General features: G+C 35.3%; 1 protein-coding gene across 4 annotated transcripts in view; it reads right to left on the reverse strand.

Annotated features, from left to right (window-relative positions):
- Positions 1 to 2,762: 2,762 nt before the first annotated feature.
- The window catches only part of LOC118742290 (DNA-binding protein Ikaros), a 114,171-nt gene continuing 105,411 nt past the window's right edge, over positions 2,763 to 11,522 (reverse strand). For all 4 annotated transcript variants that reach the window (XM_036474255.1, XM_036474252.1, XM_036474253.1 and 1 more), the window contains one exon: positions 2,763 to 4,185. In XM_036474255.1, coding sequence (XP_036330148.1) covers positions 3,784 to 4,185 — 402 coding nt within the window. In that variant the 3' untranslated portion in view covers positions 2,763 to 3,783. The remainder of the gene's footprint in view (positions 4,186 to 11,522) is intronic.

An 11,522-nucleotide genomic window follows, 5' to 3' on the forward strand; every position in this document is an offset into this window, starting at 1 on the left:
AGCTACCGTAAACCTAAATATTCTTCCAAAATATTTTGGCGGCAACCTTAAAATATAATATATTTTATACTTCCGGTGGAAAAACTTGGTGATGCACCCTAATTTCCATATGTGCGAAAAAAGCAACGTAAAGTATGAAAGAATGTAATTCTACCAATTCTATTGATTACCTGCATACATACATACACATTAAAATTTTTTGTTTCCTATAAGTATCACTAAACAACATTAAAAAATCAGCCAGCACTGTCACTATTTTACTAACGTTAAGTGATTTCGTAAACATGAAAATCAATAAACAAATTACTTTTGAACCCAATTCTTGTTTTAACCGTGGCAATGGTTTTAATCGTACTTCATATTGTTAATCGTAGTTCTTAAAAAATCGTTTACCAGAGATCGAAAGAATTCAATACAAAAAATGCATCGTCGCAAAACGCAAGAAAATTCTGGAGTTTTAGGATAAACCAGTCAGTGAACATTCTAGTAGATCGACTAAGAGCTTATTAATTTGTATGAGCTGACGCTGATCCGCAACTCCTTTTGATTATGCGGTTATCAGTGTGGTTAGGTGATTATATCTTTTATTCAGTGAAATAACTACACTGAAGAATAATAAAACGTAAACAGTTAATTTAAGAACCGGGAAGATGTGCATACCTAAAGTTTTTCTTTACAAACAATTACTTAAAAAAAATTAACACTAAAAAAATTGTTGGAATGGAATACAACAAAAATTATGATATTTACAATGTATTTGTAAAATCAAATCAAAGTATAGATATAAAGATTTTGTAGCCTAGATTGAAGAAATCGGTATGCATTATAAACAAATTTGAAAAATTAGAGGTTTTCAGAAACAAAAAACCTTTCGAGCTGAAAACCGGTTCAGGAAGCCCAACCAAAAAAAAATGCGCGGAAATTATTGAATACAACTTGGCACTTTCGTAAAAAATAAATATCCTGAATATTTTTGCAAAACTTTTCTAGAAAGTTAGCATTAAAATTTAAATGCGTCTTCTGAAAAATTGCGTTTTTTGCGTTTTGACAATCTTTTGTGCTAAAAATTTTTTATTGACATATTCCTTATAATAACTTAGCGCACAAACTGCTACTTGGTGTATATATTGACTTAAAAAATTAAATAAAAATAAACATTCTAAAAAACTAAAATTTTCAACTTTTTCATGCTTACGAGATGGTAATACAAGAGCAAAAAGCGTTGTAAAATAGTGATAATTCGGTTTGAACATATTTTTTCTAGTATATGTATGTATAATTAAAATAATTTTAGACGCGAATTTTACGAATTCTTTAAAATTGGTTTGAAAATATATTTACTAATTATGTATTTACTAATTAACTTTAGTTGATCTTTCTATTTAATTATACGAGTATATAGTATCTACAGACTAAGTATGTGTATAATTTCCGATATCTTATGCTAAATGTTTTATAACTTTTTCTTGTTTAAAATTACATACATACGTTGAAGGTACATTGCAAAATTTGACCAGCACTAATAGTTAAATTATTCAGTGACTCCACACCAGCTTAGAAAATCCTTTTGTAACACATTACATGCATATCGTCGTTTAAAGTACAAAACCGCGTATCGTCATTCTGCAAAACCGCGTAACTGACATTGGCTGCCTTGGCTTAATCCTTATCCATTCGTCCTGAAATATACTGGCCAGAAATGCGATTTCTTTATAAAAAAGAGAACCATTTTGAAATATCAGTGTTTTTACGCTCTAGAAAATAATTTCTACAATTCACATACGCGGTTTTGCATTTTGTTGATACGCGGTTTTGCACTTTAAACGACGATATGTATCTATTTATCAAGTATGTACATTAGGGGGTCTAAAAAAAGTAAAGTCGGAATTTTAATACTCTCACCCCTAGAAATACTCTATACCGAAAAAAATATGCTCCTACATTTTTATTTTGAAATCAAAAATTTTTGGAGGTGGCTCAAAGCGCTCGAAGTGTTTCATGTATTTTAAATCATAGGTGCCATAAACATAGCGCCTTAATGGCTAACCTAATATTTGCGGCTTGTGTTTTGGTACGCACGCCGTAGAATTTTTTTTTGCGTCACCCGAAATTGGCTTGTGTGCGTTTGCATTTGATTTCATTGAGAGAAATGTCAAATCAAAATGTCACGCAGAACAAAAATTGGAAATTTAGTTAGCTTCATACGCACGCCGTTCAATTTCGGTTGGTCCCATACAAGTTATATGTGCATGAGAAATTTTTGACGGCGTGCGTGAATATTACGTTAGTCTGTTAGCCATAACGTAGCACAATACTTCAGAGCTGCTTGTGGTTATGGCGAAAAACCAAAAATAAATAGATACCTACGGTTATTCTTATGGCTCTGGTGTTAAAGTATAACACCAATAATCGTTTACAGAGCTGCGCATACCTTTTATCGGAACATTTAATTGCTACGGTTATGGTTATGGCTATGGTATGGCACCACTAATTCAGCCTTTATATGTAGAAACAAACTTTTCGTAGAAACGGTATAGAATTCTTGAAAATCACTATTTTTTATCAGAAAACTATAGTTCTCTTCAGACTTCCAGTAATAATTCCCAATTGTTTATTTAACATTTTTTAATACTAACGATTTTTTATGGGTGCCCCCATTGCATTTTCAGGGATTTTTGGCGGACTATAAAATATAGCTACTATGAAAATATGGTTAAATGAACAGTTGGATATTATTATTGGGAGTATTCTGAAGAGAAAAATATTGATTTTCAAGAATTCTACACCATTTCTACAAAAAGTTGTGTTTTCCCATATAAAATACATGGAAAACTTTGGCGCCCTCTAATTATTTTTCGACTTCAAAAAAGAAATAGGGGTATATTTTTTCGGTATAGAGCAATTCTAGGGGTGAGAACATTATAATACCGGCTTGCTTTTTCACGTGCATTTTTGGGCCACCCTAATGTACACACATACATACATTTGTATAATGCATGCATTCGTACCCATGTATATCAATGGCTTCAAAAAGATTTCTCTCTGTTTTTCAAACGTTAACATTGGTTCTACATAATGCTCTCCCTTAAACTTCGTGTTGCTTTTAACTGTTTTCTTTAGCTTAATATTATTACTTTCTTGATTTGGGGCGGATAAAGCTCTAAATGCATTTCTAAAAAGTGTTTTGTCTATTGCAATCTTGTTTTTTTGAGTTTTGATCCATGTCACATCGCCATTTTAATTTTTTTTCATTTTTCTGAATTTCACAGCATTTTATTGTTTCTACTCCTTCTACGCGTGCGCAAAGGATTAACGATTTGCTTTAACGAGTACTCCTCGTCATATCTACATAAGTTATCTATTTTTACGAATTAAGAAAGTTGTACGTTAAACACGATATTTTGCATAAGTTATATACTAAATGTACTTTTTTTTTGATTTGTTCTTGCTTTCGGTTAAAATCAACTATCACACACTTTCACATTTCGAGCTTTCGTATTTACATTTGCGCTTCCGTTTCATGGTTGCCTTAGCCGCTGTTATACAGCAGCTTCCCCTGATTTGCACAAATAACATATTTAAATACATATATACACATTTGTACACCGGTTCGTAATAGTGTTTCTCCTCCGTCGCTTTACCTATTAACTTGCAGAAAACGCTTGTCCGCCAAGCTCCCAACTTCTTTCAATTCGTACCCATTCACTACTGAAACACTTGCAGTAGCATACACATCTATTTTTGATTGTTGTTGTTGCCCGTAGCTGTAAGGCTCATTCGTTGCTATTGGTGGCTTTTACTCAATAGATGCGAATTAAATTCGTAAACATTATTGCACTGTTCGCCACAAATATTGCACTTCCATGGATTGCTCTCGCAATGACAGCCCTTGTGCAGGAAGTACAGTGTTTCGTCTGGGAACTCAATGCCACAGAATAAACATGTGAGTATTTGCTTTCGATTAAGCAGATTCGATTCGGTTTCTTGGCCGGTTGAGGTGATCGTACCATTACAAATGGGTGTGGAATTGCAGGTTGAACTGTTGTTTGTGTTGCCGCCGACTACACTGGCCTGCACAACATTGTTGTTGTCCAGCACACCCGCATTACGTGTGATGCGATTATTAGCTTTGGCGCAAATTCGACGCTTAAGGTCCTCCCTTAGCAATGATTTTAGTGGTGATACCTGCAATTGGTTAGAAAAGAAGATTAAATTCGATGCTAGCGCATACCTAAATATCTTCAAATAATTAGAGTAAGAAATTGACATTAGGTTGTTACTTCCCACCTATATAGAGAGACTGTTGATGCAACGGGCAAAGTCCTTAGCCCACGGCAGTGGTACCCAACCTTTTCCAACTGGCGACCCACCTTTCCCTGAAGTAATACCTCCACGGTCTATAGCTAGTTAGTTCAGAACTTTTTTCCTCTCTTTGTGAGAGAAATGCAACAACAACCACATTGAAGAAAAAGTTCAGAACTAGAACGATGAATCCGCCTTAATACACTTTTCTTAAAATTTGACATGTTTTTAGGATGAACTGATATTTAAAATAAAAAAATAACAAGCAATTTTTAAGCAAAAAACACAACCGACTTACATTCTTATACAAAATTTAGGAGCACCGTTAATTTCTTCATGTTGCAATGATCGGAACCTGACCCAGTTACTATGTGACCACCCCTGAGATACCACCTTTCCGATAAAAAATCGGTTGACCAGGTTTAAAGTTATGCGGTAAGATAGATAAAAAGAAACAAAAAATTCCGACGAATTGATAACCTCCTCCTTTTCTGAAGTCGGTTAAAAATAGGCAAAAATATAGCATTTTTAATTGGTAACACTTCGAGCGGCTACCCCTGTACAATAGACTGGATCTTAAAAATGATTTTCAAACCGCCGGGCGGAAAAAGTTTCCTTTTGGCCTTAATGCTTCAAATATAAAATTTGGTAGCGATCGGATAAAATTTATTGGCCGCGCACAGCCGGAAAAGTATGAAAGTACGTGAAATATATAAACAATAAAATAAAAATAAATATCTTATTCCCAATCCCATAAAATGAAGCTTTTCCAATTAGTTAACTAAAATTCCTGAATTTATCAAAGTCCAAAATCCGTTGAAAATTGAGAAAATTGCAGAAATAATATTGGGCAAACAAATTCATATGGTTTGGATATGATAACACCGTGCGACAAAAGCCAACAAATTTCCAAACACACGAAAGAATCAATATACTCACGAACAGTGTTGCCACGGACAAATTTTTTACGTACCTATTTGTACGTACAATTTGTTTCAGTTTTATTTATTTATTTATTTTTTCAATGTCAAGTTTATTAAAAATATAGAAAACATAACACTTAATAAAACTATAACACAGCTAGTACAATAAAAACAAATTAACTCCGTGTAACAAGTCATTTTAGTGTACGGACTTATTTATTATTACTAGTATCGCCCAGTTGTCGAAATTCGACATCATTTTATACACTTTTGAATTTTGTTTGTCCCCAATATTGACTCCTTTATGCGAATAACGATTTTGAAGTCCACCACCAAAATTTATAGGAACCTCAATTTACATTTATAAAACAAGTAAAGAAGTATAAGTTCGGGCGAAACCGAACTTTATACACCCGGCGCAGGTATTAAATATCGTCGTTTCAACTTTCTCTAAACTACATTTGCATGATAAGCAGGGGACTTTTCCCCGTTTTCAAACTTTTCCTATAATATTCTGACTTAGGGCCGATTGTTCAATGACTGATTATCACTACTTGCTGGTTAAACATCATTATCGACGATTTCGACATCATGCATATAACATGTGATCGATAAAGCAGTCGTTATATTTAACCGGAGCTTCTACCTCCGATTTGTGCTAATCGGACATTGAACAACCGGCCCTTAGACTTAATGAAATAATTGAACAAAGTTTGGTAGAAATCGATAAAGTGGTTACCGAGATACACTTTTGTAGTCATAAAGTATGCGGTTCCACGCCCAATTCCTAAAAGTCTAAAGCAGTCTTATTTATTGTTAAGAGATTGTTGTAACTATTAACTTGGATTAAATTAGCGCCCTCATTTATTGAAATATCGGAGCTTTCGTATTCCTGAAAGTTACCGTTATACGCGATCCGATTCTAATAATTTTTCACGAATTTCATTGCCGTCCCAAGGTTATTAAGGGCCGTTTGCACCATGTCTAGTTAACGCTAACTGGAGGTACATCCTTCAGTTAAGCACGTTAACTGCTTTATCGATCACATGTTATATGATGGGTGTCGATAACGTCGATAAAGATGTTTAACTGGGAGTTAGAATTAACTAGACATGGTGCAAACGGCCCTAAGTGTATTTTCTTGAACTCCTCTTTCTTTTCATCAGATTCGGTGGAGGTTAAGTACCGCGAAAGTGTAAAACAAAACATAATATTTTCTTCTCTAACGGTGGTTTTACAGGGGTTTTTTGTCAAGGTTGGGCCTAAAGCCCAATATGTTTGCATCACGTGATTGGGCTACCAATTTGCATTAAATTTTATGTTGATATTATGTGTTCTAAAGATGATGCAAATCTGATCATAAATTTTAAGGATAGCTCTCAATTAGAGTACTGCACGGGATATCGGCACCCGCGGGACCCATGGTACTGATTTAAAATTGGCCGGGGGAAAAAAATAAATAAAATTAAATTAAAACTTTTACGGGCTGGATGGGACCAAAATCCTTTCCCGATACTCCCGATAAAACCGCAACCTCCGCAAATTCAGAAAGTCTTCCTTAACAAATTTTTACCAAATATGCATTTTTTATGTTTTATTGAGACGAAAACGAAATAATCGGAGGATGGCAAAATTTTGTTTAGCTTCACTTTTATTTCAACATATTTTGATTAAAAGAAAAATACTGATAAAAATAAAATATTTCACACAAGCAACGAAAAATATAGTCGATAATCGCATGAGGCTATTGCCTGAAAATTCTAGAATGCGCTTAGTGGCATTGTGCTACTATGATATTTAGCACGGCCGAGTAATCATAGTCAACTTATGTACAGTAGTCGAAGAAATTATAGTATAAATACAAGTTTAAAGGCAGTGTCACACGATTGGGTAATTGCCAATATTTGGCGCAAATAGTATCCCATTTGTGTGAACACCCAAAATATTTTTCTTTGACCCAATCACGAAAATTAATTTGTTGAAATTTTTCGATAGAACATCGCTGTATTGCACCAATCTTTTGACTAAAAAAAAAAATAAAAAATTGTCCCATTTTTTACCAATAGCCCAATGTAGAAATGTACAAATCTATACAAATGTACCAATTGAGTGATACTGCCGTAACAATTTATGCAATTAAAACAAGTAAGAAAGTCTAAGTTCAGGCGGAGCCGAACATTAAATACCCGGCGCAAGTATTAAATATATGCTTTTTCACCTTTTCGAAACCTACCGCTAGATGGTAAGCCGGGGTGTATCAATTTTGAGTAAATTAGCGTCCTTCAATTTCGAAATATTGAAGTTTCAAGCATTTCTGAAATTTACCGTTATATGAAAAGCGGCCGTAATTTTAGTCCGATTTCAATAAATTTCAGTGTTTTGCTTCTATGTGGCAAGTACAATAACCATACCGAGTTTGGTACAAATTGGTAGAACAGTTACCGATATACATATATGTGATCATAAGTGGGCGGTGCCACGCCCATTTTCCAAAATTTTACCATAACCGTATTTCTTGGTAAAGAATTGTTGCAAGCACCAGTTTTGAATAAATTAGCTCTAATATTTACTGATTTATCGGAGATTTTGTATTTCTCTAAATTACCGTTATATGGGATGTAAGCATGGTTATCGTCCCATTTTAAAAATTTTCGGCGATTTTGTATGCTGTACCAAGGCCAACAACTGTGCCAAGTTTGGAAGAAACTGGTGCAGCGGTTACCAAGATATACACATGTAACCATAAGTGGGCGTGGCTACGCCCATTTTCCAAAAATTTATAATATTCTTATTTTTCGTCTGAAAATTATTGTAGATATCAATTTTTACTGAATTATCTTCAGTAGTTACTAAAATATCGCAGTTTTCGTATTTCTAAAAATTACCGTTATATGGGATGTGGGCGTGGTTATTGTCCGATTTTTGAAATTTTCGGCCATTTAGTATGCTGTACCAAGGCCAACAACTGTGCCAAGTTTGGAAGAAATTGGTGCAGCGGTTACCAAGATATTCACATGTAACCATAATTGGGCGTGGCTATGCCCATTTACCAAAAATTTATAATATTCTTATTTTTCGTCTAAAAATTATTGTAAATATCAATATTGAGTGAATTATCTGCATTAGTTACTAAAATATCGCAGTTTTCGCATTTCTGGAAATTACCGTTATATGAGAAGTGGGCGTGGTTAAAGTCCGATTTCGCCCATTTTCAATACCAACCTACCTTGGATTAAGGGAAACCTACATACCAAATTTCGTTGAGATATCTCAATTTTTGCTCGAGTTATCGTGTACACGGACGGACGGACAGACGGACGGACAGACAGACATGGCTTAATCGATTTCTTTTTTCATCCTGATCATTTATGTATACATTTGTCTATATCTATCTCGATTCGTTTTGGCTGTTACAAACAACCGTTATGTGAACAAAATTAATATACCCTTGTGCACAAGTGCGCTCGGGTATAAAAATATATTAACAAATTTTCGTTAAAATATCGAGTTTTTTTTATTAAATTCTAAGTATGCAGTTTTGTAGCCCGTTGAATTCTAGTAGAATAAAGTACGAGTTTCAAGTGGCTAAAAATTTCGATTGATTTTTTTAGAATTTCTAAAAAGTTCGAAATTTGTACGAAAGTTTGTAGCAATTTTTTTTATATTACACAAATTTAGAAACTTGGATTTACAAGGGTTCTGTTAAAGAATGAACTATATTTTTATACAAAAAATAACAAATGTTCAATAACAACAAAAACAACACGTTAAAAGTTGGCAAAAAGTGGTTCGGCTATAATTTTTGACCCCTGTATGTATGAAGACCTACAACTCCCCCCTAAATACGGCCTTGCTCCTCTCGAATACACATCACTTTTCGCCATAAGTTCGGTAATGATAACTAACATATGCAGATGGGTCAAATTGCAACATGTTAGCATAGCGGTTATACAGGTAAGCGAAATGAAAAGTTCAGTTTGTATGAGAGGTGCCTCTCCCCCTTTTTCAATACCTACCACTTTTCACCATAAGCACGTTATTGATAGCATAAATAGCCGTGTCAAATTTCAGGACGTTAGCATAAGCAGTTTCAGAGATGAGCGATATGAGATTTCAATTTGTATGGGATGTGCCAAGTCCCCTATGATTCCGTGCTAAGTTTCAGTTTCCCAGCCTAATTGGTTTTAGAGATATAGTGGTTTTCACATTTCACACCACCTATATATCGGGGTTAACATTTCTGGATTAGAGGAAGTTATATCCTTTAAATCGGTGTATGTTTTATTGAAATCGAGCGAACGGTTCTCTCAAAAAGGGAGTTCAAAATTTTCTTGTGGCGTATTTATATATAAGATTATTACGTCGGGAATACTCGCATTGCGACCTAAGAAGATCTACTGTGTTAAACCCTAATTGTAATAACTGTAACCTTATTTAAGTTAAGCACTTTGGAGGAAGCCATGTTCCTAATTTTGGAAGGAGAAAAAAATCGTGTCCCAAGGTGTATCAGTCTGCTTTTCATGATACGTGGTCATTCACATAAAATACATATGCTCTGAGGTTTCCTTCACCAGCCAGAAAGCTCCATTTTATTCAAATGGTACTTTAACTTGCAGTGTCCAGTCAGGTAGTCAGTAAGAGTTCTAAAACCCTCCAGACTAAGTTTAAATAGTCTTTCGGAGCTCCACCTGGAAGGAGTTTGATTGTCTCATTACCCTTGAATTCCGCTTATGGGCAGCAATCTGAGATTCTTCCTGGCTTCTAAGTAGTCTACAGTGTATTCTTTAGATATACCGCAGGAATACCACAACGTTACGTTATTGTGGGCTCCCAGGTGGTTCGAAAGAGTTATAGAGATGTCCCTAAGTCGTTTAAAAGAGCCTGGGCCTTTAACACTGCCTAAATAATTTTTATTCTGGCCCGTTTGTCCTTTTACGAAGGCATTCGCGAACACAAACTTGTATTGCGAAGACTACCGCCTGGAATATTGGCAGACTTTTCTGGAATATTGGTCCAAGAACGCCTGCCCCTGTACTCCCGTCGTCCGTCTTCGATCCGTCGGTAAACCATTCTTGGGACCCTTCGTCAGCCATATTTATTATCGCTTCACAGCAGTCCCTTTCAGGAATTCTGACCATGTAGGGTTTATAGAAGGATAACTACAGTAGCATTATGTCCATGAGTCTTCTAGCAAAATCATCCAGGAATGGCTTGACAACCTCCAAATGACCCCGAAGATCTCCACTTTTCATGCTAATCGTATTGAGCAGTCGTAGGGCGCTCCAACATACCGTTTTTTCGATTAGAATAGACAAAGACGCCAAGAGCATCCGTTGGCAGGTGCGCATAGCTTCTGTGATGGCCACGCAGAACAGTCGGAGCAGCTTGTTCAAGGTGGCACTCGCGTTTACTTGCTTAGCTTTTGGCCACCAGGCCAAGGCCGCATATGTAACAACGGGTTTTCAACCTTTCTGAAAGGCCACTACGTTAGTTTGAGGGATATTCCCCAAGTCTTACCATGAAGTCTCTGACATGCATAAAACACCCTTGTAGCCTTATTGGTAACACTCGAGAGAGTTCCAAGTTCCTGCCAAGGTGGGTCTAGTCAAGTTGACTTTCCTTCTTTTGCTAAATGCGACAATTGTGCACTTCAGTGCGTTTATTGGCAAGCGCTTTTCGACAAGTATTCAGTACATATATGTACATAAAACATAAATGTATATGTAGTTTATAACAACTTTGTATTTCGGTCCAATTTAGATTGACTTGTGGGCACATCTTACTAATATTATAAATGTGAAAGTTTGTATGTTTGGATGTTTGGGAAATCATCACGCGGAAACGACTGAACGGATGTGCATGAAATTTGGTACGCAGATAGCTTATGGGCCAGATTGGTTAATTTTAAGAGTTGCCACCTGTTAAAAAAGTTTAATTTATTTAATATGCGGGAACGACTGAATGGATTTGCATGAAAATTTGCACACAGATAGCTTATGACCTAGATTGGAAAATATGCTACTTTTCTTAAGAGTTGCTACCTGTTAAAAAAGTTTCATTAAATTAATACGCGGAAACGACTGAATGGATTTGCATGAAATTTTCGCTTATGACCTACAGTGGAAAATAGGCTAATTTTTGGAAGAGTTGCCACCTGTTAAAAAAGTTGTAATTACATTAATACGCGGAAACGACTTAACAGATTTGCATGACATTTCGCACAGAGATAGCTTATTACCTATGTTGGAATATAGGCTACTATTTTAAGAGTTATCACGTATTAGGAAAGTTTAATTA

The sequence above is a fragment of the Rhagoletis pomonella genome, unplaced genomic scaffold (genome assembly GCF_013731165.1).
Source record: "Rhagoletis pomonella isolate Grant_MI unplaced genomic scaffold, Rhpom_1.0 Rhpom_scaffold_00007, whole genome shotgun sequence".
NCBI classification, from domain to species: domain Eukaryota; kingdom Metazoa; phylum Arthropoda; class Insecta; order Diptera; family Tephritidae; genus Rhagoletis; species Rhagoletis pomonella.